This window comes from Emys orbicularis, chromosome 8 (genome assembly GCF_028017835.1).
Source record: "Emys orbicularis isolate rEmyOrb1 chromosome 8, rEmyOrb1.hap1, whole genome shotgun sequence".
Classification (NCBI taxonomy): domain Eukaryota; kingdom Metazoa; phylum Chordata; order Testudines; family Emydidae; genus Emys; species Emys orbicularis.
Window position 1 is genome coordinate 107,754,010 of NC_088690.1, and position 22,750 is coordinate 107,776,759.

At 54.8% G+C, this 22,750-nt stretch overlaps 2 protein-coding genes across 2 annotated transcripts in view; one reads left to right on the forward strand and one right to left on the reverse strand.

Annotated features, from left to right (window-relative positions):
• The first annotated feature begins 1,740 nt into the window (after positions 1–1,740).
• On the forward strand, positions 1,741–10,668 carry GPX3 (glutathione peroxidase 3). Its single transcript, XM_065409417.1, has 5 exons — positions 1,741–1,929; positions 7,916–8,069; positions 8,672–8,789; positions 9,859–9,958; positions 10,075–10,668. The coding sequence occupies exons 1-5, from the start codon at positions 1,843–1,845 to the stop codon at positions 10,309–10,311; spliced, it is 696 nt and encodes a 231-aa protein (XP_065265489.1). The 5' UTR covers positions 1,741–1,842; the 3' UTR covers positions 10,312–10,668.
• Positions 10,669–12,796: 2,128 nt separating this feature from the next.
• TNIP1 (TNFAIP3 interacting protein 1) overlaps positions 12,797–22,750 on the reverse strand; it is a 39,900-nt gene continuing 29,946 nt past the window's right edge. Inside the window, exons 12-18 of the mRNA XM_065408975.1 lie at positions 22,096–22,224; positions 20,524–20,652; positions 19,880–20,005; positions 18,312–18,392; positions 17,548–17,745; positions 16,635–16,725; positions 12,797–15,983 (exon numbers count right to left, since the gene is read on the reverse strand). Of these exons, the coding sequence (XP_065265047.1) occupies positions 15,973–15,983; positions 16,635–16,725; positions 17,548–17,745; positions 18,312–18,392; positions 19,880–20,005; positions 20,524–20,652; positions 22,096–22,224 (765 nt within the window). The 3' untranslated portion in view covers positions 12,797–15,972. The remainder of the gene's footprint in view (positions 15,984–16,634; positions 16,726–17,547; positions 17,746–18,311; positions 18,393–19,879; positions 20,006–20,523; positions 20,653–22,095; positions 22,225–22,750) is intronic.

Here is a 22,750-nt window from a genome sequence, read left to right on the forward strand (position 1 = left end):
CCCGTGCTCGCTGGATTGCCTTCTCTAGCCACACCGCAATCCAGCAGGAACCCAGTGTGTAAACAGAGCAGCCCAGCTTTGACAGGCGCTTCGTTAATAATCCCAGCGTTCCCAGAGGCAGCTGAAAACTCAGGGATGGGGAGTGGAAAGCAGGCTGCGAAGGGCTAGGGGACAAGGAGTCTCTGCTTAGCAGAGGGCAGGGGCCAACCGTCAGCTGGAGAGAACCAGGAGCTGTCATGGATGGGCAGCCCCAGAACAGCAGGCTGTGGACCAAGATGAAAGCACACAGTTAGTCAGTCAGTGTCGGCCTGGCATGGCCTCTGTTAGGGCTTCATGGGGCTTGCTAGGGTTACTAGGATCCCCCTCCCCACTCAAAGCAGTAGCAGCCTGTGTGTGACTCTAGGGAGGGAGCTGGGCCATCACCGTGCCTGTGACGGTGCTGGCAGCTGCGGCTCTGGGTGCCTCGAGCAGAGGACAGCGCAGAGGTATTCTGTGGGCACTCCCTTGATGCTGGGACCTTCCATTGCCTGGCCAGTTCCCTGTGTAAACTGCAGCAGCCTGGGGAGTGCTTTAATTTACACTGGCTGCCAAGCAGCTGGGGGTCAGCACAGGTGCAGGGAGCCCTGGCCACACCCTCTTCCCCCCCCCCAGCTCTCCACATCAACAGCTGAGAGGTGGGAGGGTGTAGGAGCCACTCTGTCCCAGGGGCTCTGGCTGGCTTTAGAGCTGGAGCAGCAGCAAGTGGCCCTAACACAGGGAATTGAGACCAAAAAGTTGCCACTGCCCGCAGGGATTTCCCCTGGGCTCCCCCGGGCAACAGGAATTGGAATGCCTTGGTTCTCCCATTCGGTTATACATAAGAACGGCCAGACTGGGTCAGACCAAAGGTCCATCTAGCCCAGTGTCCTGTCTTCCGACAGTGGCCAGTGCCAGCTGTTCTCTAACCCTTCCCAGGATTATTTGCCTTTATTTTATACCCTAACGCCTACCCTTGGGAGCTTCCAGTGAGTGCTTTAACTGCTGACACTACCATGCGAACGTACCCATCTTCCTTGTCCCCCACCCCATTCCCTCTTAGCTGGTTTATCCACCCGCTGCATCTTGTGGTGTGCTTATCCCGTGAGTAGCAGGGATTGGAGTTGGAATGCTGGGTTGTCCCTGCTCATGCCCCGTTTGGTGTGTGAGATACAATGGATCTGTGGCTGTACTTGGACACGTCCAGCAGGATCACCAGGGCGAGACTCACGGGCTGGGCCAAGATAACAGCCTTGAATTTCTCCATTGTTTTGATCCTAATCTCCAGGAGCTCAGGTCCTGCTGCACTGCAGCCAGGCCCGTAGTGTGTTACATAACAGTCAGGTACGTGGTTAATCTCCTTTCCCCTCCACCCCATGCTCTTTGGTTTCGTTCCCCTCTGTTTTGGAGAGTAGCATAATCTGCACTCAGATCCCAGCCCGAATTTCATATGGGGGCCCTAGCTTTATAAGCCGAACCAAAGCCCTGCAACCAGACCTCTCCAGCCATGGGGGTGTTGGGACGCCTGATCTGAGTCCAGATTCTCCCTTAGCTGAAGCAATCAATCCCCTTTCTCCCTCCCTCAAACACCTCTGGAGCTCACCAGGGCCCACACGGTTAATAGCTCTGGTAGCAGCCCTGCCATCCCCTCCTCACTGTGATTGGTTAGGAGGACTCAGGCTCAGCCTTTTATTTCTCCCTGCTGTTGTGCTCGAAGGTGGCACAGTGTGGGGAAGAGGACAGTGACGGAGAAGCCCAGCCGGACACGGGCACCCAGCTGCTGTGCTCCGTGGGGCAAGAAGAGGGTGTTGGCACCCCACAGCTGCCATGGGGGGCAGACTCAGGGGCTCTTGGATTTTCCCCTTGTTCTTGGCTGGGTTAATTCAGCCTAACCAGGGGCAGGAGAAACAGAAGGTAAGGGGAAACCCACCGGAGAACAGTGTGCATGCAGGGTCGGTGCTTTGGCATGATGCTGTTGGGTCCCATGGGGCATCCTTCATCCCTGTCTGGGGGTCTCTCCCCTACACTCATCAGGAGAGATGGACACAAATTGGATATGGGTTTCAACGCCCCAAAGTTCTGGTGTGTTGGGATCTGGGCAGGGGGGCAGCAGGCAAACAAGGGGAATGCACTGATTTGCTGGTGGGAGAAAGGGGTAATTTCTCATTCCCTCTCTCAGCTGATTCCCTCTTTCCCTTCTGCCTAACTGGGTTTCAGTCATTTAAATACACGGCGTTAGTGCAGGGGACACAGACGCTGCCTTTTCTTCTCCCTGCTCCCTCACTGCACCCCACCTACCGCTGTGGCAGCTCCCCCATTTCAGCTATCAGGGTGAATCTTCCTTTTGGCATGTGCAGAGTCCTGGGGCCCCTGGGAACGATTATTCCACGGAGCCTGGCTGCCTGGGGATCTTAGAGGAAGAGGAAAACATCTAATCAGTGTCATTGTCTCGGTGAGCAGGGATCCTTGCTTAGAAACACGGTTCGAGTTACATTGGGAACAAGTTTGGTGGCTCTCCGCTTGATCTCTAACAGGCCACGTCACGAAGCCAGCACACGGGTCAATGTGACTGGCAAGCTCTACGCAGGCCAACGCCAGGACTGGACTAGCTGGGGGCAGAGGGTGGTAGGGCCGGAGTGAGGGGCATCAGAAGAGCTGTGGGAGGTGCCCAAGTAGGCAGGAGGGTCCAGTGATTAGGGCGCAGGCCTAGGACTTGAGTTGCATTGGCAGAGATCCATGGGGAAGGCGAGCTGAGCCTGCCCCCCTGGATGCTTGTCTCTGGCAGGGCTATCAGCTCCCAAAACAGGGCTTGCATGAGAGTTGAATGCTGCATAATTCCTAGGCTGCTGCTCTGCATCACCCATCCGTCGCCTGGGAAGTGAGTGTGATGTCACAAGCCCGGAGTGGGGGCGTCTTGGACTGAATCAGAGGCGCTGCGTGGAAAGGGGGAAAGCTACAAACGTTTGGCTTCCAGTCTGTTAACCCTGTTTTGTGTGTCCGCCTGTGCGTGGAGGCTGCCTTGCCTTCCTCCTGGCAGAGGATGGCAGGGAGATGGCAGGGGAGATAATTCTAGATGCCCCAGGGTGTCAGGAGGAAGGGTTGCAGGGTGATGAAGTGCGAGAGACAGGCACGCTGACACCCAGTGCAGGACATGGGGGAAATGCATGCCAGTCTGCATGAGATAATTAGATACAATTAGTGCAGCAATCCTTAGTCTCCCTTACACCTTCTGTAGGGGCTCCTGCAAAGACCGAGGTAGCATGTCGAACCCCCGTCAGGAATCAGGGCCCCTGCTGTGCTAGGGGCTGTACAGACATATAATGAAATAGTGGTTCTCCCACCAAAAGAACTCGCATTCTGAGACGATGGTGAGAGGCAACAGATGGATCTGACAGACAGGGGCTGCAACAGTGAGGTGGTTGTGAGGAGCATAGCAAATAGCAGTCACATTACAGTTATATAAACCGCGTTCACCGACGTTAAGCTGGCACATATCAGCGCTTTGAGTGCATCTTGCCTTCTGAGAACATGAAAGTGAAACAAAATGCCACCTGAGCAAACAACTTAAGAACTCAGAGAGTTCAGAGTTGGGGTTATACGTACAAAACCCCCAAACCTTGGAAGGTTTTAGACCCATGACTATTTCTTCACTTCTTCTCTGATGTAGAGGGGAAGTAAAGGCAGCTCTAAAAAATAATAAAATATATAACAAATGGAGGAAAGGGGAAGTGGATAGTAATGAATATAAATCAGAAGCTAGGAATTGTAGAAAATCGATAAGGGAAGCAAAGAGACACAAGATGAAATTTATGGCCAGCAGAGTTAAGGACAGTAAGGAGTTTTTAAAGTATGTTAGGAACAAAAAGAATCCTGACAATGGTATTGGTCCATTACTAGATGGAAATGGTAGAATTATCAACAATTACTCAGACAAGGCAAAAGTGTTTAATAAATATTTCTGTTCTGTGTTTGGGGAAAAAACCAAATGATGTAGTCATATTTTATGATAACATTTTTTCTATTCCACTAGTCTCTCAGGAGGATGTTAAATAGCAGCTACTAGAGTTAGACATTTTTAAGTCAGCACCTCCGGATAACTTTCACCCAAGAGTTTTAAAAGAGCTGGCTGAAAAACTTGCTGGACTGTTAAAGCTGATTTTTAAAAAGACTTGGAACACTGGGAAAGTTCCAGAATATTGGAAGAAAGCTAATGTGCCAATATTTAAAGAGGGGAAATGGGATGATCTGGGTAATTATGGGCCTGTCAGTCTGACATAGATCCCAAACAAGCGCAGCTGTTAAGGGCTTTGATTAATAAGACTTAAAGGAGGGTAATCTAATTAATGCAACTCAGCATGGGTTTATGGAGAACAGACCCTATCAGACAAACTTGATTTTTAAAAATTTGATTACAGTTTTGTTTGATAAAGGTAATAGTGTTGACGCAATATACTTAGTCTTCTGTAAGCCATTTGCCTTGGTACCACATGGCATTTTGATTAAAAACACCAGAAAGATATAAAATTAACATGGCATACATTAAATGGATTAAAAGCTGGCTAACAGGTCTCAAAATGTAACAGTAAACAGAGAATCCTAATCAAATGGGTGTGTTTCTAGTGGTGTCCCACAGGGACCAGTTCTTGGCCCTGCGCTATTTAACATTTTTATCAAGGTCTGGCAGAAAACATAAAATCATCACTGATAAAAGTTTGCAGATGACAGAAAAATTGGGGGAGTGGTAAATAATGAAGGGGACAGGTCACTGATTCAGAGTAAGTTGGATTGCTTGGTGAACAGGGCACAAGCATTTTAATATGGCTAAATGTAAATTATCAGAGGGGTAGCCGTGTTAGTCTGGATCTGTAAAAAGCGACAAAGAGTCCTGTGGCACCTTATAGACTAACAGACGTATTGGAGCATAAGCTTTCGTGGGTGAATGCCCACTTCGTCAGACGCTTGTGGTGGAAATTTCCAATGTAAATGTATCCATCTAGGAACAAAGAATGTCGGCCACACTTACAGGATAGGGGACGCTATCCTGGGAAGCAGTGACTCTGGAAAAGATTTGGGGGTCTTGGTGGATAATCAGCTGAACATGAGCTTTGGGCAAAAGGCTAATGCAATCCTCGGATGCATAAAAAGGGGAAACTTTAGTGGTAGAGAGGTGGTTTTACCTCTGCATGTGGCATTGGTGCGACTGCTGCTGGAATTCTGTGTCCAGTTCTGGTGTCCACAATTCAAGAAGGATGGTGACAAATTGGAGAGGGTTCAGAGAAGTGCCACGAGAATGACTAAAAAAGGTCAGAAAACCTGCCTTATGGTGATGGACTCAAAGAGCTCAATCTATTTAGCTTAACAAAGAGAAGGTTAAGGGGTGACTTGATTACCATCTAGAAGCATCTACAAATATTTAATAATGGGCTCTTCAATCTAGCGGAGAAAGGTGTATCACTACCCAGCAGATGGAAGTTGAAGCTAGACCAATTCAGACTGGAAATAAGATGTACATTTTAAACAGCGAGAGTAATTAATCATTGGAGAAGGTCAGATTAGATGATCACAATGGTCCCTTCTGACCTTGGAATCTATGAATCTGTGCTCTTTGTCGGCTTGGCCATTGGCATGGGTAGTTACCCAATGTTGCTGTGATTGTATAAACTAGACACACATTTGCAAGACTCAACTTATTGGAAAAACCTGGGGTCTTGGAACATAATCATTAGGCTTAAGAGTTAACACTAGTTGAGGTGAATGGGCATTCACCCCTCCTGGAGCTGCTGTTTCAGACTCAGGGAATCCATTCTGCATTGGTTACACTCAGGTTACTGCGGGAAGGTTTCCTTCACAGTCTGAAGGGCTAGGCACTTTGTGCTTACACAAGAAGAATTGGAACCCAGCTGTGTGCTTGGCATTTCGATCCTAGAGTCTGCAAGAGCAGGTTTTCCTTCCTGAGACCCTCTTGGGGGCTGTAGGGACAGGGGCAGGCAATCTCTCATGCCAGGGCCCTCCCCCTGCCAGGTGAGCAGCTAGACTTGCTTTTGTTTCTCGTCCTGATGAGAAAGGTTCCTTCCCCTCTCCGTGTCTCTCTAAATCTGTCCTGGTGAACAGGGAGCCTGGGCAACCTTGGGGCACACTTTGGCTCCCCACTCTCTGAGCCAGCGGCTCCGCCTGACACACATGGCTGAGTGGGATCCTAGTAACAGCCTGTTTCTAGGTGACAGACACTCAGCCAGGAGCCGGGCAGTGAGGAGTAGCAAGCCACTGTAAATCAGCAATCCTTCTACGGAGCAATCTTCCCCTGGCCCTTCTCACATGTACAGGATGGGGCAGCGTGAGCGGGTCAGCACCTCTCCCTGCGCAGGAGCGAGCAGCAGTAGAAAGAGGCGCAGGGTTTCTTCTTCGCTGTTGACACACTGTGGCTATTTTTGGTCCTTTCCCTCCCCACCTGTGGTTCTGTGGCTGCTGCTTGGGTGGAGTAAACATGCTAGCAGCTGCAGCCCTGGAAAGTCAGAGGCGCTGGGTGGGAGGCCGGTGCGTGTCAAACACGATTTCTGAGACTCAGTGAGATGAGCACACCGTGCGAGAGCCCAGCATTGGCTGCCATTTGGTCTGGGAAGAGTCTGCGTGAGAAACCCTGACCAGGCGATCCACGGAGCCCAGCCAAGGCTGCCAGAGACAAATCCTAATGGGGGTGCTGGAACAATTTATATAGTAGGGGGTGCTGAGAACCATTGACCCAAACTGTAAATCCTGCATATGATGGAAACCACTTCAAGCCAGGGGGTGCGGCAGCCCCCCTAATTCCAGCACCTATGAATCCAACCCCTTAGCAGAGCCAGAGTGGGAGAGGCACGCCCATGGGTCGGTTAGAACGCAAAGGAGAACGTAAACTAGGGCTTAACTCCCGAGAGCGCCCCTGCGTGCTCCTTCGTGCCTCGATAAGCCAGGCCTGTTTGCAGCGAGCAGGGGTGTAATGAAAGAGGAGGGCAGCGTTCAAACAGGGGGAACCATGGAAAAGATTTTCCTCTTGCCAGTAGAACGTATCGCCCTCTCTGCATGTGGCTAACCCAGTTTCCCATGTGACAACCGCCGTCTTGGGCAACACACCAGGGAGTGCCAGGGGGCTGCCCCAACTCTGGGGAGGAGCGCAAGTGGGGGTCTGGAACGCACACTTCCCGGTGGGTCACCTGAACGTTGCTCTCTCGGGGAATGCACCAAATGGCATGGAATCGCAAAGCCCTTTTCTGGGGCACGGGATGGCGTCCCACTGGGCCCCTTCCCCTCCCTAAACTGGATGTTGCCCCTCTGCAGATTCCTCGGAAGAGAGGGGTGGAGGCTGGCTGGAGGGGACAGGGGCTAAGGGAGCATGTGAACGAAGAGAAGAAGGGGGGAAAGGAGGCTGAGGACAGGAGCAGAGCTAAGGAGAAGGGAAGCGGAGGAATGAAATAACGGTTGTGGGGCCAGCGAGGAGGTGGAGGAGATGAAGGGAAGGGTGGCAGTGAAGGCAGGATGGCAGGGGTCAAGGAGGAGGTGAGAAGGACTGGCAGGAAAGGAAGAGGAAGGATTGAAGTAGATCATCCCTGGATCCAAACCTCCCCGTGGTTGGTGGTGGGGACTGGATTGAGACTCTAAAAGCAGATCAGAACCTCACAGCTGTCTCCATCCTCGCCTGAGCCGAACCAAACCCGGCCACACCGGAGGATCCCAGCAGTGTGCCTTGGCCCCCGCCGGGCAGAGCAGGTGAAGGGGAAGCCAGGAGAGGAACTGGGGGCTCTGGAGCTCCTCAGGAAACAGAGTAAAACCCGAAGAAGCTAGTTAATCGCTGGTCATCAGACCTTGTTGCTTGCCCCTCTCCAGCCCTGCCCCTTTCCACGTGCTCTGCCTGGCTGTTTTCCAGGTGGACTGTTACAACTCGGTGGAGGGAACAATCTACAAGTATGGGGCCCTCACCATAGACGGACAGGAGTACATCCCCTTCGGGAAGTACAAAGGGAAGATGATCCTCTTTGTGAACGTGGCTACCTACTGAGGACTCACCATGCAGTACCTGGGTAAGATCCCCTGTCCGGAGGAAGGAGGAGATTGTGCTGGAGTCTGGGATAGCCACCTCTGTGCACCTCAGGACACTGGGGGCCAGGGGGACCCTGGCATAGGCTAAAGAGAAAAGGAAAGTTGTGAAGTGAAAGAGGATGTGGCAATGGGGGGGGGGGGAACCTCACTGAGCGAGTGTAAAGCCGCTGCTGGTGCAGGGGTCAGGTCAGGGGTGTTCGGGGGCAGACGGAGCGGAGGAGGGATGGCCAGGTCATGCCTGAGCGCCAGCGATTTCCCCTTTGCCACAACGCTATAACGGAGACAGGGAGAGAGAGGGATTTAAGCGCAGACGGGGCCCAAGTCCCAGGAGACCCATGCTGCAGCTAGGAAGACTGAGGGGAGGCTGATGCGATGGCGTAGAGTTCACTCCTGCTGAAGGAGAATGCCAGGACTTCTGCCCCTGGCCTCAGAGTCCTGGGAGAAGCACTCTCCCGCCTCCCCTGTGCCATCTCGAATGCCAACCGGCTGCTTGGTGATGCCGCGTGCGGCTCAGCCACCGGGGGAGCAGCTCCCATCGATCGCTGTGACTAACCCGTCCCTGGTGGGGTTTTCTTGTGCGCAGAATTGAATGCACTACAGAAAGAGCTGGCGCCGCACGGACTCGTCATCCTGGCCTTCCCCAGCAACCAATTTGGCAAACAAGAACCTGGCGACAACGCCGAAATCCTCCCCGCGCTGAAGTGAGTCCACAGCTGAGTGACGCAGGGGCCTGAGATCCCTTGCGGGGGCAGGGTTGCTGCTCCGCGTTCTCTCCTCTAAATGCCCTGGCTGCCACCTGGGCTGGAAGAGGGGGGAAACGGGCAGTGCCTAGTCAAGTGGATACACCGGAGATCAGTCACAAGACTGGCACGGATTCCCTATTGCGTCTCTGAACCCACGCTAAGCCCAAGGGTAATTACAGCCAGCCGTTCCGCACAGTATCTGACAGGGGTTCGGGAGTGTAGATCAGTGTTGAACCAAGCCCAGCACAGTCAGTGTGTGGCAGGAATGCACAAGGACAATTCCTGCTTGGCCCCAGCCACTAAGCAGGTGGTTCTGGGTCCCGTCCTTTAGATGCAGTTGCTGTGATCTGATAACTGTGTGCTGACCCTGCAGGCTGCATCCCCCAGGCCCAGGCTCCTCCTTGCTGCTTGTGACGTAGGGGAAGGGAGGCCGAGGCCCCATCATGCCAGCAACTGAAGCAGCATCAGCGTAACAGTACACGGGAGTGATTTAAAAATGGTTCCAGTCCACACAGCCCGCCTGGGCGCATAGACCAGTAACCATTTAGAAAACAGTTTACAAGCCTGGTTGTTGACCAGGTCCCTGCTGTCTAGAACATGGGTTAGGCCTGGCTTCCACCGGCCGGGCAGCGTGTATGGGCAGGAGCAGCAGTTTCATCACTGTCTCCATGCCAGGTGAAGATGGGCCTGTGGAACTCCTTGCCTGAGGAGGTTGCGAAGGCTAGGACTATAACAGGGTTTAAAAGAGAACTGGATAAATTCATGGAGGTTAAGTTCATTAATGGCTATTAGCCAGGATGGGTAAGGAATGGTGTCCCTAGCCTCCGTTTGTCAGAGGGTGGAGATGGATGGCAGGAGAGAGATCACTTGATCATTACCTGTTAGGCTCACTCCCTCTGGGGCACCTGCCATTGGCCGCTGTCGGCAGACAGGATACTGGGCTGGATGGACCTTTGGTCTGACCCAGTATGGCCGTTCTTATGTTCCTTTGAACTGGAACCTGACTCTTCTCTCCCTTTGATTTCAGATACGTCCGGCCCGGGGGCGGCTTTGTCCCGAATTTCCAGCTTTTTCAAAAAGGGGATGTGAACGGGGAGGAGGAGCAGAAGTTCTACACCTTCCTGAAGGTGCGTGCCTCCAAACGTCCTCTCCCGAGACCAGGTTTGGGGAGCAGTAGGTGGGGGCAGGATAGCTTTCCCCAGCCCACAGTGTCATTGATGCCCGTCCTTCCCTCTCCTTGCAGAACTCCTGCCCTCCCGTGGTGGAAAGCTTCGGCGACCCCAAAAGGCTCTTCTGGGAGCCCCTGAAGATCCACGACATCAAGTGGAACTTCGAGAAGTTCTTGGTTGGCCCGACTGGGCGGCCCGTGATGAGGTGGGGCCCCAGGACAAACTTGGCCGTGGTGAAGAATGACATCATAGATTACATGAAGCGGCGGGTCTTTGGTCAGAGGAGGCTGCCCCTGGTCAGAGAAGACTAATGTAGAGATGTCAGCGGTGGGGTGGGGTGGGACTCAATGCTTTATCCACAGCCAAAAATCTCCATGCAATGCATCCAAAGAGCTGAATCCCTGGATACAAAAATCCCTTCTGCTAGGACACCAATACGGGTGGAATCTGCTAGGAAAGGCACCAGTCTCTACAGACTAGTTTGCACGCACGCTCGTGCTACTCTGTAGAGACCGGCCCTGACCGCCACTCCCTATAGACCGGTCCTGCAACACGTTTTGGGGAAACACAGTTGCCTAAAATGACATTTGATTTACACCAGTCACCCATCTCCATGTGGCGTCACCTCCCCACGCTGCAGCCATCAGACCTGTCTGCTATCCTTAACCTGCCCTTCTCCACTGCCACCCGCTCCGTTCTGGAGAGATTCATTAATAGCCAAGCTTCCCACTTCCTAGAGAAACACGGACAGGGGAAGGGAAAGACCCTTTGCAAGTACAGGGACCGGCCCTCTCCGCTGCTCCCTCAGGAATAGACTCCTGCTGAAAACCACTCATCACTATTTATTTAGCAGTCCAGCCCTCCTCCCTTAGAACTGATCTCGCTGTATATTTGCCATTGCCATCCCCGTAAATTGGGCTGCTCCTGCTCTTGTCCCTGACCTGGCAGGAGAGCCCTCGGAGACGGATGGGCTTGGATAATGTGCATGGTCCCACCCCTCCCCACAAAGCCTTCCACACCTGGAACGTGCCCCTTGGAATCTCTCCTGCAGCCCTGATCTCCCTAGAGGGTGAGTTCTTTCTAGCTGCTGTGGCGTAGTGTGTAATCTCGGGCATCTGTGAGAGCAGGGCATGGGCTCGGAGTGCTAGGAGAATGCATCACCATGACGGTTAGGTCTGCAAGCCCCCAGAGGGTGGATCTGTCCCAAGCCTGCATGGGCGTAGAGCGGCCCTTCCAGTGCATTCAAGCTGCTCTGCCGTTTCCTGTGCAGGGATGTGCTCTCCTCTCTCTCCCAGGAACCCAGCTTCTCCTCCCACGCCCGCAGCCTGTGTAGAGCTGTAGAAATGCAAAATAAACACCTGTGCAAACATGCAAGGGGGCGCTTGGTTTTTAAGGAGTTTTGGGGGGTTTCCTCTCAGCCAAGAGGCAAGGGCATGAGCCAGCGAGTCCATCTGGCACTTGATCCTGCCGGGCCCCAGCTCTCGGCTCCATCATCTCCTTCTCTCCTGGGCTCCAACGCCAACTCCTGTCATCCCAGGCATGAGACACTACCCAGATGAGCCCATAGACAAGGGCCCTTCAGACACCGCAACTGCCAGGGGACCCAGGGCTCTGGGGTCCTCACCCTACCTGTGACAGCGACAGGGGACCAGCTGGCTTGGGCTGAGAGCTCGGTGGTGGCAATGCCCTCAGCCTCCCAGGGAGTGAGGGTGTGTCTGTCTCACAGCACCTGACGTCCAACCTGCCTCTTCCTGTTTATCACAAACGCTCCAGCCACAGCGTCAAAGGACTCTCCTTCCTCAGCCATGGGGCCGAACCCACCCATGCCCCACACCAGCTGGCAGAGCAGATAGGGGCAGGCCCCACACTGGGTCCAGAGATGCCCCAGTCAGATGGCTCTGTCCTCACATTTGGGCAGGGTTCAAGCACAACTCCCCTCTTCTCCTGGACTCAGAGGCGCAGCAGCCCTTTCCCTGCCATATGTGCTTCTGTGGCCCCCCCATCACTGAGTACCCAAGTGCCTCAGTCTTTAATGGACTTGCCCTCAGTACAGGTGCTCTTATCCCCATTTCACAGATGGGGCACAGAGAGACTAAGTGACTTGCTCAAGGTCCCACAGGAAGTCTACGGCAGAGTCCCGGACTCACCCCAACCACTGGCCCCTCCTTCTCGTGGGCTGGTACAGGGAGAGCTCCCTCCCTCTCCTGTTTCAATCTAAGCCACCCGCTGGACTGGTGATCACCACAAGAAGCACTGAGGCTGGGGAAGCGCTTGGGTGTCCCTACAGGCAGCCCTAGGTGGAGTGGGGCTGTGTCCACCCTGGGACAGATACTGGCTGAGGGGACTGGGGTGACATTGTGCCTTGCTCTTCCATCTCCACCTGTACCGCTAGGAGCAGGTTTGAGGGAGGTGTGCCAGGCCCAGAGCAACATGGAAAGCTCTGCTCCCAAAAAAGGAAGCCCCCCCATCCTCTCCAGCCATTATCTGCTCATGCAAAAGCACCCCCCCTCACTCCCCATCTGAATTCCCTACGCACAGTGGGGAGACAGGCACCCCAATCAGCTCCCTGCAGTAGCAGATGATACGCGTGTAGGGGGTAAGGGAGTCGTTTCTGGCCGGGGAAGTTTGGCAATCGCTAGTTAAGAAACGCTGTGTTCAAGAGCAAAACTCTGCCGGCTATTCAGTTTAGGACGCCAGCCTAAGACTCTGTTTTCGCTCAAAGACGGGAACCCTTTGCTAGGCAGCGCCGCTGTCTGAGAACACAAGGAGACAAAGCAAACCCACAGTGGACAATGCCAGGGGTGGAAAATCTCCTGATAGTTTATTAAGGAGTATTGCAAAGGAATAGTTATCGTTACAATTCATAATAATTTTTCTGCACAGAAACCAACCAATCAAGCAACCCGTGTCAGAGATTTGTACATGCGTCTCTGGGGTAGACGTTTGCCCCCTGGGGGAATGGAGGGGTATTGTTTTCCAGGAGATTTGCTACACAGGGTGCATTTCAAAACCTAGGCTGAGTGGCTGGATTTGTATCAGTTTAAAACATTAGCATGTCAAAACGTGTGGGCAAAATGGATGGCGAAACATCCCAAATACATGGAAATGGTCTTCTCCATGTGGGGAACCCATGGGGATTGGGGTAAGAAAAACTAGCCCCCTCACCCCTTTTCAGCTGCAATATCAACGCGGGTCACTGTGCGTAGTGTAAACAGAGCCATCGGCTAGAAAGGCAGCCTAGAGCTAGACATTTAATGGTGGATCCCAATGCCCCAGGGCAGACCCCTACGGGGACGTCACTCTTCAGACTAGTTTTCATCTGGAGCAAGGTTGGCTTTTCGCATACAAGATTGACATGAATCCAGGCCTAGATCCAGAGCTGTAAGGAACGGGATTTAACCCACGTGAACAGGGAACTGAAGGGACAGGGAGCAACCAGAGCAAAGGAACGAGAGGCTGGGTTGTTTAGGAGCCACACTGAAAAAAACCCAGACACGGGGCGGTGGGTGCAGAACTGGACAGTCACAGGAAGCCAGCAGGACCCGGGGGGACCCACAGAGCTGAGTGACTGATGTCAGGGCAGATCAAATCATGGAGCGTTTTACACACGCGGATGCTAGTTACAGGCTTCACTCACTGTAAGCAGGGTGGGTGTCCCTTTTGCTATAGGGCCGGATCCATGGGAATAGTACAGCCTCCAGAGCTGGGTTTTGTTATTCTCCCTCGGGTCTGGGGCAGGCAGGACAGATTTTGAGCCAGAAGAGCAAGTCCATTAGTTCGGAGGCAGAAGCAGACTCAAATCTCTCCATATGGACCAGCCCCTAGAAGCGGACAAGGAACCGCTTCTATTAGCCTGGGTTACATTGGTAGCCTTGTCTTCACACCCCCGTGGCCAAATCCGCTTGCTTTGCACATGTGAACAGTGCCTGGGAAGCCCATGGGGCCGCTCCTATGAACCAGACAGAGGCCAGCTCACTACATACAGCGCTGTTAGATTGACAGTCTGAAACCCTCAGTCACATGCCAGCGATGGCCAGATATGGGTTCTTGGGGACACGGGTGCCATGTGATCACAGACAACAGTCAAGTTAATGGCCCCAGCTTTGGGCTAATGAAGCGCGAGTGTTTTAGGGAGCTGAGGGTGCTCCATCATACTGCGCACTTCCTGAATTTACCCCCCTATGTCCTACAATTGTCCAGGGTTACGACAACCCACAGCACCTCCCTCCGATGGGGTTAGTCCCTTTCCAGGGACTGTTAGCATCTGGAGGGGACCGGAGTCCATTCACATCCCAGAAAGGAAACCCAAGAGATGGAGTAGGGGAGGAAAAGGTGGGGGACAATGAGCTGGGTGTTTTCTCTGCAGAGAAGATGGGGTGAAAAGCTCCTCTTCTCCCCTTCCCTTCCCTTCAAGTTATCATTCGACAGTATAGAGAACGGCAGAGATCTGTCCGCTGTTCCCCAGAACTAGCCCATGCAGCTAACAGGGAATTGGAGGAACCAGGGGAAGTGACATCCACAAGAAAGGAGGGGCGAGAACCCCCCAAAGTACACATTACCATTTGCGTGTCAACATTAACATACAGCAGATTAATTACAGACAACAATACACTGCACCCACAATACGCACGCATAAGAACAGACACGTTAGCCTCTTCAGGGAGACCGAGGGATCGGAACCCCAGCCATTCCTTTCCTGTCCTCAGACCTTGTTTCATTGTCATTTTTTTCTTTGGAAGACCCGTCACCCCTTCGAAGCCACTATCAGTACTAAACAGCAAGTACGCAGCGCCTCCTGTTCAGCATACCCCAGCACTTCGCAACAGCTACCCCGGGCAGGGCAAGCCCAGGGGCACATTGCAGTGGGATAGAACAGGACGGAGTAGAAGAGGTCTGCCTGGGCCCACGAATGAACTTGTCTATTGTTTGCTGCTTCCATCAGGTTTTCCTCCTCTTCCTCGGGTCCCCAGGTCAGCAAGCTAGTTAAGCACACGCTTGCCTTTGAGCAGGTGAGAGGTCCCACGGACTTCAAAGCACGCCTGATGTTAGACATGTGCTTAAAGTACTTTACTGAATCAGGCCCTAAAATCTTAACTCGTTACTGAAAGGCGGCTCGTTAGCTCTGCTTTGGGGATGTGGGAGAAGAGGGGTAGAGTTCACAGCCTACTCCCTGGGAGCAATAAAGGCAGAGTTATTGCACACCATAGGCCTGTGGCTCCCTGATCACTCAGAGACTGGACTGTGAGGTCAATCTAATAAGAGAATGAGGGTTGCCACATCTTCTATAGACAGCGAGTGTGTATGTATATGTATGTACAGAGGGCTGGGCAGTATCTACATGGGGCAAGCGCTACACGCCCAAGTTTCAATGGAGCGTCGAGAGACATTTACATTTGGCCCCTGGACTCGGGACACTTTAAAAGCCATTCAAGCCAGAGCGCTCACTTTAGTCCTAGAGAGTGTTCACAGGTAAATGACATGAACCAATGGATTCAGTTTAGCTTCAGCTTGGCTTCTTTTTAACTATGAAAAGAACAACAAACAATTAAACCCTCTCCCCCACCCATCTATCCAGGGTATCAGACATCTGTTCAGCTGGCCTCTCTGCTCGTCATGGGATTGTATGGGGCGGCTCGCCCACCTACACTATTTGACGGGGAAAGTCTCTGGGGTCAGCCAGCAAATACACGTTAAAATACAAAACCAGGCTGCAGCAAAATCCGCCACCGAAGGCTCTGTTGAAACATAGGAAATGGGAGGCTCCCAGCAGGTGCTGCTGCAGAATGCAAGGCTGGGAATCAAATTAAAACCCAAGCGACATGGCTAGGAACAAGATCACCACACGTGGCCATTTGCACAACCCCTGTAGGCCGGGATTCCAAGGAAGCACCCACGCGACTTGCTCCTCAGCAACTCCGCAGGGCACGGGGCGTTCTCTCTTCAGCAGCTCCGGAGGGAGACATCCCAGCCCATCAAGGATCTGCTGTTACATACACAGTGTGTGAACAGGGATAACTAGCAGGAGGCAGGGTCTATAGACACTCAGGCACGCACACTCCCCGCCCCCTCTTCTTCTGACATTGGCCCACAGCTAAACCGGCCTTTGTTTTTTTGGTAACCCAAGCCCTGCAGGTTCTGAAAGACAGAAAGCACACCCACATTGCGTAAGTAGCGCTCCGGTCTCCTGGTACACACGCTATTTAGAGCCAGTTTAAACAGATCACAGCAGCATCCCATGGTATTCCCACGTGCTGGGCCAGAGGGCGGTCAGGGGCCATCGCAGGCTTTAGTTAACTTTACTCTCAGCTTCGAGACAGGTGTTTCCATGCTCCTGGGGCTGAGGGCAAGGGAGTAGCGTGCAAGCTTCCCCACACCGCACTCTCCCAAAGCGCCTCAGTCTGGTCCACTCCAGCCCCCAGATCCTCCTCGTGCAGCAGGTCTGGGACATGGGCAAACCAATGCCAAGCTGGTGACAGATGGGATTTGACGGGGCAAGCCCATTGCCTCAATGCACTGCAGTACTCAGTGCCCATCTGAGCCGTAACACGAACGGCAGCTGTCCGGGGTTCTCACGCAGCGCCACTCTCAGCAGAAGGAAAGTAACCCCTGGCGTATGAGAGCAGCGTTTCCTTACCGGATTCCTTGGGCAGCGGTTTCACTCCCTCCACTGCTTGGGAGTTCTGGGCCCTGGACACAGCACAAGGTGGGCGCCAGGTGTATTCTGGCTGAAAGGAAGAGCAAAGAACGGGGCAGCGTGAGGGAGGGCAGGAAACAGGAGGTCTCAGATTCTGTACAGAACGACTTAGCAGGAGGCAGATGGGGATGTAGGAAGGATAGTCCAGTGGTTAGGGCCCTGGCCCAAGACTTGGGAGATCCAGGTTCAATTCCCTGCTCCACTAGGCTTCCTGTGTGACCTTGGGCAAGTCACGCAGTCTTTTGGTGCCTCAGTTTCCCTCTGTACAATGGGGTAATAGACTCTCCCTGTCTCCCAGGGATAAATGCATTCAAGAATGTGAGGATCTCAGATATTCTAGTGCTGCGGGCCAGATAAGCACCTAGATAGATGGGGGAGAGAAAAATATCAGTGAGGTCAGAAACTGACATTTTAGTTCATCAGTGGTCGGAGTCCAGCAGATGGATCATGAACTCCTGAGCCACAAACTCCTGAGGGCAATCCCTGGCTCTGCCATTAAGTCACACACCATGTGTGGACCACCAGCAGTGTGTGCAAATCGTCCGGAGCAGTCATTTGTGTGGGCAGTCCCTGACTTGTGCACGCAGTCATGCTGACTGTACACGCATTGTGTGTGCACAGCTGCACTCCCTCTGGGATAAGGAATGAGGCCCATAGCGAGTGGGCGGGCGGCTGTCTACACTTGGCTGCCAGGGGGTCGGGTGGAAGGGCTGCTATCTGGGGATGGTGTGACAGGAACCACCTTGCCTGAAACACACCCAGACGCTGCAGGAGGGGCGTGCAAGGAGCAGAGATGGTTACAGGATGGGCCCCGCCCTGGCCCAGCCTTATGCCTGCCTGAGATGGTACTCACAGGAGGGAAGTGGTGGAAGTTTTGCACTGGTAGATGGTCGCCTGGCATTGCTGAAGGTGGGTACCGGATTTGCTGCCAGTCCTCGTAGCCACGGTAGACGTGGTGGGGCACTGGAGGGCTATACTGGAACTGGTACATGGGGCAGGCAGGGCCGAGAGGCCCCGGGACCGGCTCTGGGTGCAGCCTCTCTCCAGAAACCTGCAAGTGGCAGATGGGCAGATTCAGGAACAAAGCCGAGACAGCCCAGCTTATACAGACCCCCCTTCCGCCCAGCTGTGCAAGTCTAATGTGCCTGTCATGGTAGCATCTGTGCACCACGAGCCCTGGTCCTTGGCTCTGGCCGAGATGCACTTGGCACAAGATCCTAGGCAGAAGCAAAGGTGCCTGTAAGATCCTTTCATGTCCTCTGATCCCGGCACCAGCCAAGGGCAGGTTCAGCCCCCAGCATCACCTACAGCAACTTCAGTGTTGCTATGGCTAGACGCCCCCCTGCACCAACCACGCCCCGACACACCCTCCGTGCTGGGGGCAGGAGGCAGAGAGCGCACCGGTAACTCTGCCACACGTTCGGATTTCTTAGCCTCCCGAATAGCTGCACATCAGCATGCAGGGGTTTTTACAGCCAGGGCACCGAACTCCCCGGGTAGCCCTGGCCTACGCTGCTCCCCTTCCAACCCTCCCGCCCCCAGAAAAACCCCACGTTGCTCCGGCCAACACCCCGTCCCCGAGAGGGGAGAGCTGCTTCCGCCCACCACCCTCCATACCTGCTTGTGCTGCTTCAGCAGCTTCTTCAGTTTCTCCTTCTCCTCCTTCTCTCTCTGACAGTCATCCTTGAAGAGCCGCAGCTGGAGGAGAGGCGGGGTCAGAACGGAGAGTGTGGCACAGCACCGGCCCCCCCTCGCGGACGCCGGTACGCGCCGGACAGAACTCCTGCCCGCCGAGGGCAGGGCAGCCTGGTAGCGGCGACTGACAGCCACGCTGGGGCCCAACCTGGGGCCTGAGCTGGAGCACCGAAAGCACCCACTGCCCCCGCCCTCGCTGGCCACATGCCGGCCTGTCTGGAGCGTGATCCCAGAGGGGCTTTCAAATAAATCCGCAGGCCGGCCTGGGTCACGGCCACATGGGCGCTGGCAGCCGGTGGCTGCTTGTTTCCTGTGGGGGGTTATGGCCCAAAAGGCAGGGGAATTTTGGCAGCTCCCACTCAAATGCAGGGGAAGGAGTCCCTGGGGTCAAGCACCTAAAGCCACCTCATCAGCACTGACGGAAGCCCTGCCTGGCGCCCCCGATGCCAACAGGCTCCTGTGGGTCTCCCACCCCTGGCTGCCCCGAGAGCTACTGACTGGCTGGGCTGCGTGCCGGGGCAAGAGGGACAGCGGAGGACAGCCCCAAATCTCCCCCAGGGGGCAGCTTCTGCAACTCTGCAAACAGAGCAGCTGCTGCCCGGGACTGTGATGGAGGAGACGGCTCCTTCGCACAGGCCTCTCAGCTACTCCCGTGAGGAGAAGAGATCTTTAAAATCTCACAGACAACACCGCCCACCCCCCTCAGCACGAAGCTCCCCTAGGCTGGGGGGAGCTGGCTCTAGGCCACGACAGAGGCAAGAAAACAACTTAATCTCAATAACCTTTGAGTGACCGACCCTCGGGGCTGGTAGGAAGCCAGGTCTCGCAGGAGGCCTTCGTCGCATACCCCTCCCCCCCACAGAGCGAAGCCAGGGGGCTCAGCTGACCCGGGTGGGAGCGTGGACCTGAATGCTGCTGGCTGACGCAAGCTTTCCTGCGCTGGGGACACGGGTCTATCGCCATCCTAGGTGGGGCTGCCCGTGGGATCGCAGGGCCCTGCACACTATGAATGTACGTTGTCTCCTGTGTTTGTCTTTGCCCCCCAGCCCCTGCTGACCCCAAAGCACTCTGGAAACTGCCATCTTCTCCCACACGAGTTCCCCTTCCCCAGCTGGCACGGCCTTCACCTCCATCCCATCTGCACGGAGCGGTGAACAAACTGCCCACACCACACACTGACGGGCTGGATCCCTCGAGGGTCAGGAGGCAGAGACCCAGCTCGCTGGCCGATCGGCACAAACGGGGGTCAGGGAAGGATCGTGTTGAGAGATCCGGCTCCATCTGCCAGTGGGTTTCACTTGTGCCCAGTCCACTCTCCCAGCATTGGCTGTGTCAACGCATCCATGCACATAGCAGACGCCATCGCGTGGCAGAGCTGAAGGCTCAGGGGTGGACTTGTCTCCCCTGTCCCCCAAACGCCTCTTGACGTTAACTTCAGAGCACAGAGCATTCTGAGCATGACTCCCCCACTCCTCACCCCACTGCCCTACCTGGTTGTTGGAGACTGTTAACTGCTTCTTAAGTTTCTCCAGCTGCTGCTTCAACTCTTCTTTCTCCTCGTTCATTCTCTCTCTGTCGCGCCGCTCCCGCTGGAAGTCCTCTTCGAAGATCTTCACCTGGCAGAGAGACGAGGCAGAGAGGGTCACTGGGCCCTGTCAGACACCTCCCGCAGGGTCCAGGGGGTGGCAGGGCAGGCGCCCTCCCTGTGAGCGCATGTTGAAATTCTTCATGCCAAGCTAACTGAAGAATTCACACCGAGCCTTCGAGAGATGAGACGCCACCCCCAACAGTGCAAACTCATGTCAGACCTGGCACCCTGCTGTGTCCCCTTCAGCGACACCCCCTGTCACAGGCACTTCCAGCCGAGGCCTGGATGGGGCTACGGTCAGATACCACCAATGGCGTTCCTTACAGCCTCTTCCCAGTTACACCAGAGTAAAGCTAGAGGAACGTCAACGGAGCTGACCACGTTGGTGGGAATCCAAGCAGAATCTGGCCCTTTAAGCAGAGGGGAGGCTGGGGCTATCTGCTCAGAGACCCGAGACCCTTCCCAGGGTCTGAGTTCACATGCTCTCTGCAGCCTTAGCTAGCCCAGGGAACTAGAGTGAGAGAGAGAGCCACAATCCCGCCTTACCTGCTGCTTCAGGAGCTCGTTCTGGGTCAGCAGCTCGTGTGGTCTCATGCTCCCGCCCGGCTCCGTGGCGTTACTGAGTGCAGAAGGGGCAGAAGCAGGGGCCTGGACATTCAGGGCCTCCTCCAGGGCCTGAGGGTGGAGAGAGACAGAGGGCGCCATTAGAGTGCATAGAGTAGTGGGGCACACGCCCAGCTGGAAGGGGGCTGGGAAGGCAGATATCCAGAGTTAGTGCAGACAAACCAAGTGAAGCCTGGACATGGTGCAGGTGAAGAGCACAGCCACCACCCAGGCCCTCTCTCCTCTCTTGCTCCGACTGCTGATTAAAAGAAACAAAATCCCCAGCTTTCTGCCTCCTGGAAAATCCCGCGTTATCACTGGCCCTCCCTCCCACTCAGACAAGCCAGGCCCGAACAGAGCCCTGGTCACTATCCAACAGCGACAAAAACAACAAGGAGTCCGGTGGCACCTTAAAGACTAAGGGATTTATTTGGGCATAAGCTTTCGTGGGTAAAAAACCCACTTCTTCAGATGCATGGAGTGAAAGTTACAGATGCAGGCATTATGCCCAAATAAATGTGTTAGTCTTTAAGGTGCCACTGGACTCCTTGTTGTTTTTGTGGATACAGACTAACACGGCTACCCCCTGATACTATCCAACAGCGAGACGTGCCTGCCGCTGCCGCGGGATGTCTGGGCAAAGCCTCTGGCACGTACTGCCCAGGGAACAGCTGTGTCCCTCCAAGATTCAGACACGGGCACGGCGAGGGGCAGGTCAGCCAGCACGGCTCGGAACAGACGGAGAGGGCTCAAACTCGGAGACAGGCAGGATGGGTTTGAGGAGGGGCAGGCTGGTATCCAGAACACCAGGAGAGGCAGGCTTGATGCACAGGGGGTATCTGCCAGCCAAGTGCCACAAAGGGCTTATTCCCCTGCAATGCCCCATCCCCAAAAGAGACACGGGCCCTTCCCGCAGCTGCGCTTGCAACATGCGGCCTGTACACGGTCAGCACAGGCTCCATTTAGGACCCCTGGCGACCTGCAGCTACCAACCGCTGAGTTATAGAGAAGTGCCCCCAGCTGCCCTCACACTGTCTGATGGAGCCATGAGCAGAGGCCCTCCCATAATCCCCTGGCAGGATGCGTCCACCCCTGAGCGAGGCAGATTCCATCAGAGACTCTTCCAATGGGGGGAGAAACGTTTCTTCTTTCAGCTCAGCCAATTCCTAGCACATTAGCACTTCCCCCTCTCAGGCACCGCAGGTCTCCCTGGGCCGCTGCTCTCCGGCACCGCACAACTGGCCAGGCGGGGTTTCTGTGAAAGAGCTTGGCTAGGAAGGCAGGACAGGGAGCAGCTGCTCTGGGTTTACTGTCCAGCTGGGAGGAGGGGGATGGAAAGGGGCAGCCGCTGCCTTGCTCGGAGACACAGTGCATTGGATAGGAGGTGCAGGCAGTGCCCGGGGAACCAGGGGAACTGCAGTTTGCCAGAGGTACAGGAACACCTGTCTGAACTGGTCCTTGGAAACCAAAGACTTATCAGGGGCGACCAGGGATGGGCACTGCCAGGCTGCTCACCTTGTTTAGCCTCTGGATCTCCTTCTCCTGGTACTCCCTTTGCTTGGTGACCGGTGTCAGCTGCTCCTGCAGGAACTTGATTCTCTGCTTCAGATCCCTCACCTCCCCAGCCAGCCTCTCCTTTTCTGCCTGAAAGAGCAAGAGGCAGGGAGGTCAGAGGAAGGCGCAGCCGTACGTTACTCACCGCCCTTCCTCCCAGGCCTGTCGTTCCCTCCCTGGGCGTGACGGGAGGGAGAAGCCAGGTGGCAGAGCGGGGGGTGAGAGAGGAAAGACTCATCCCTCGGGTCAAGCACCGGGGGGCAGAGAGAGCAGCACCTCTGCTCCGATCGGGAAGGTGCCTTCTCGCACGGCCGTGGCTCAGCAGAAGGGAGTCTAGTCAGACCTCTCTGCCCTTCCCTCAACTAGAACTGGCCCCTATGGAGGGCTCAGCAGATTTCGGAGCCTCTTTCCCTCACTCCCAGCAGACATTTCCCCCTAGTCTGACCCGCTTTCCCTCCGCCCCACACCAGCCAGGCTTGTCAGTCTGAAAGCAGCAAGATGGACCTGCTCCTGCTTTCTAGGCCCCATGGCGGCCCCTGACTCTGGTGCTGCAGGGCGAGTGGCAGCCCGGTTGTTGGGGCCTGACAGGACGCAGCCTCCTTCCAACCATTCGCTC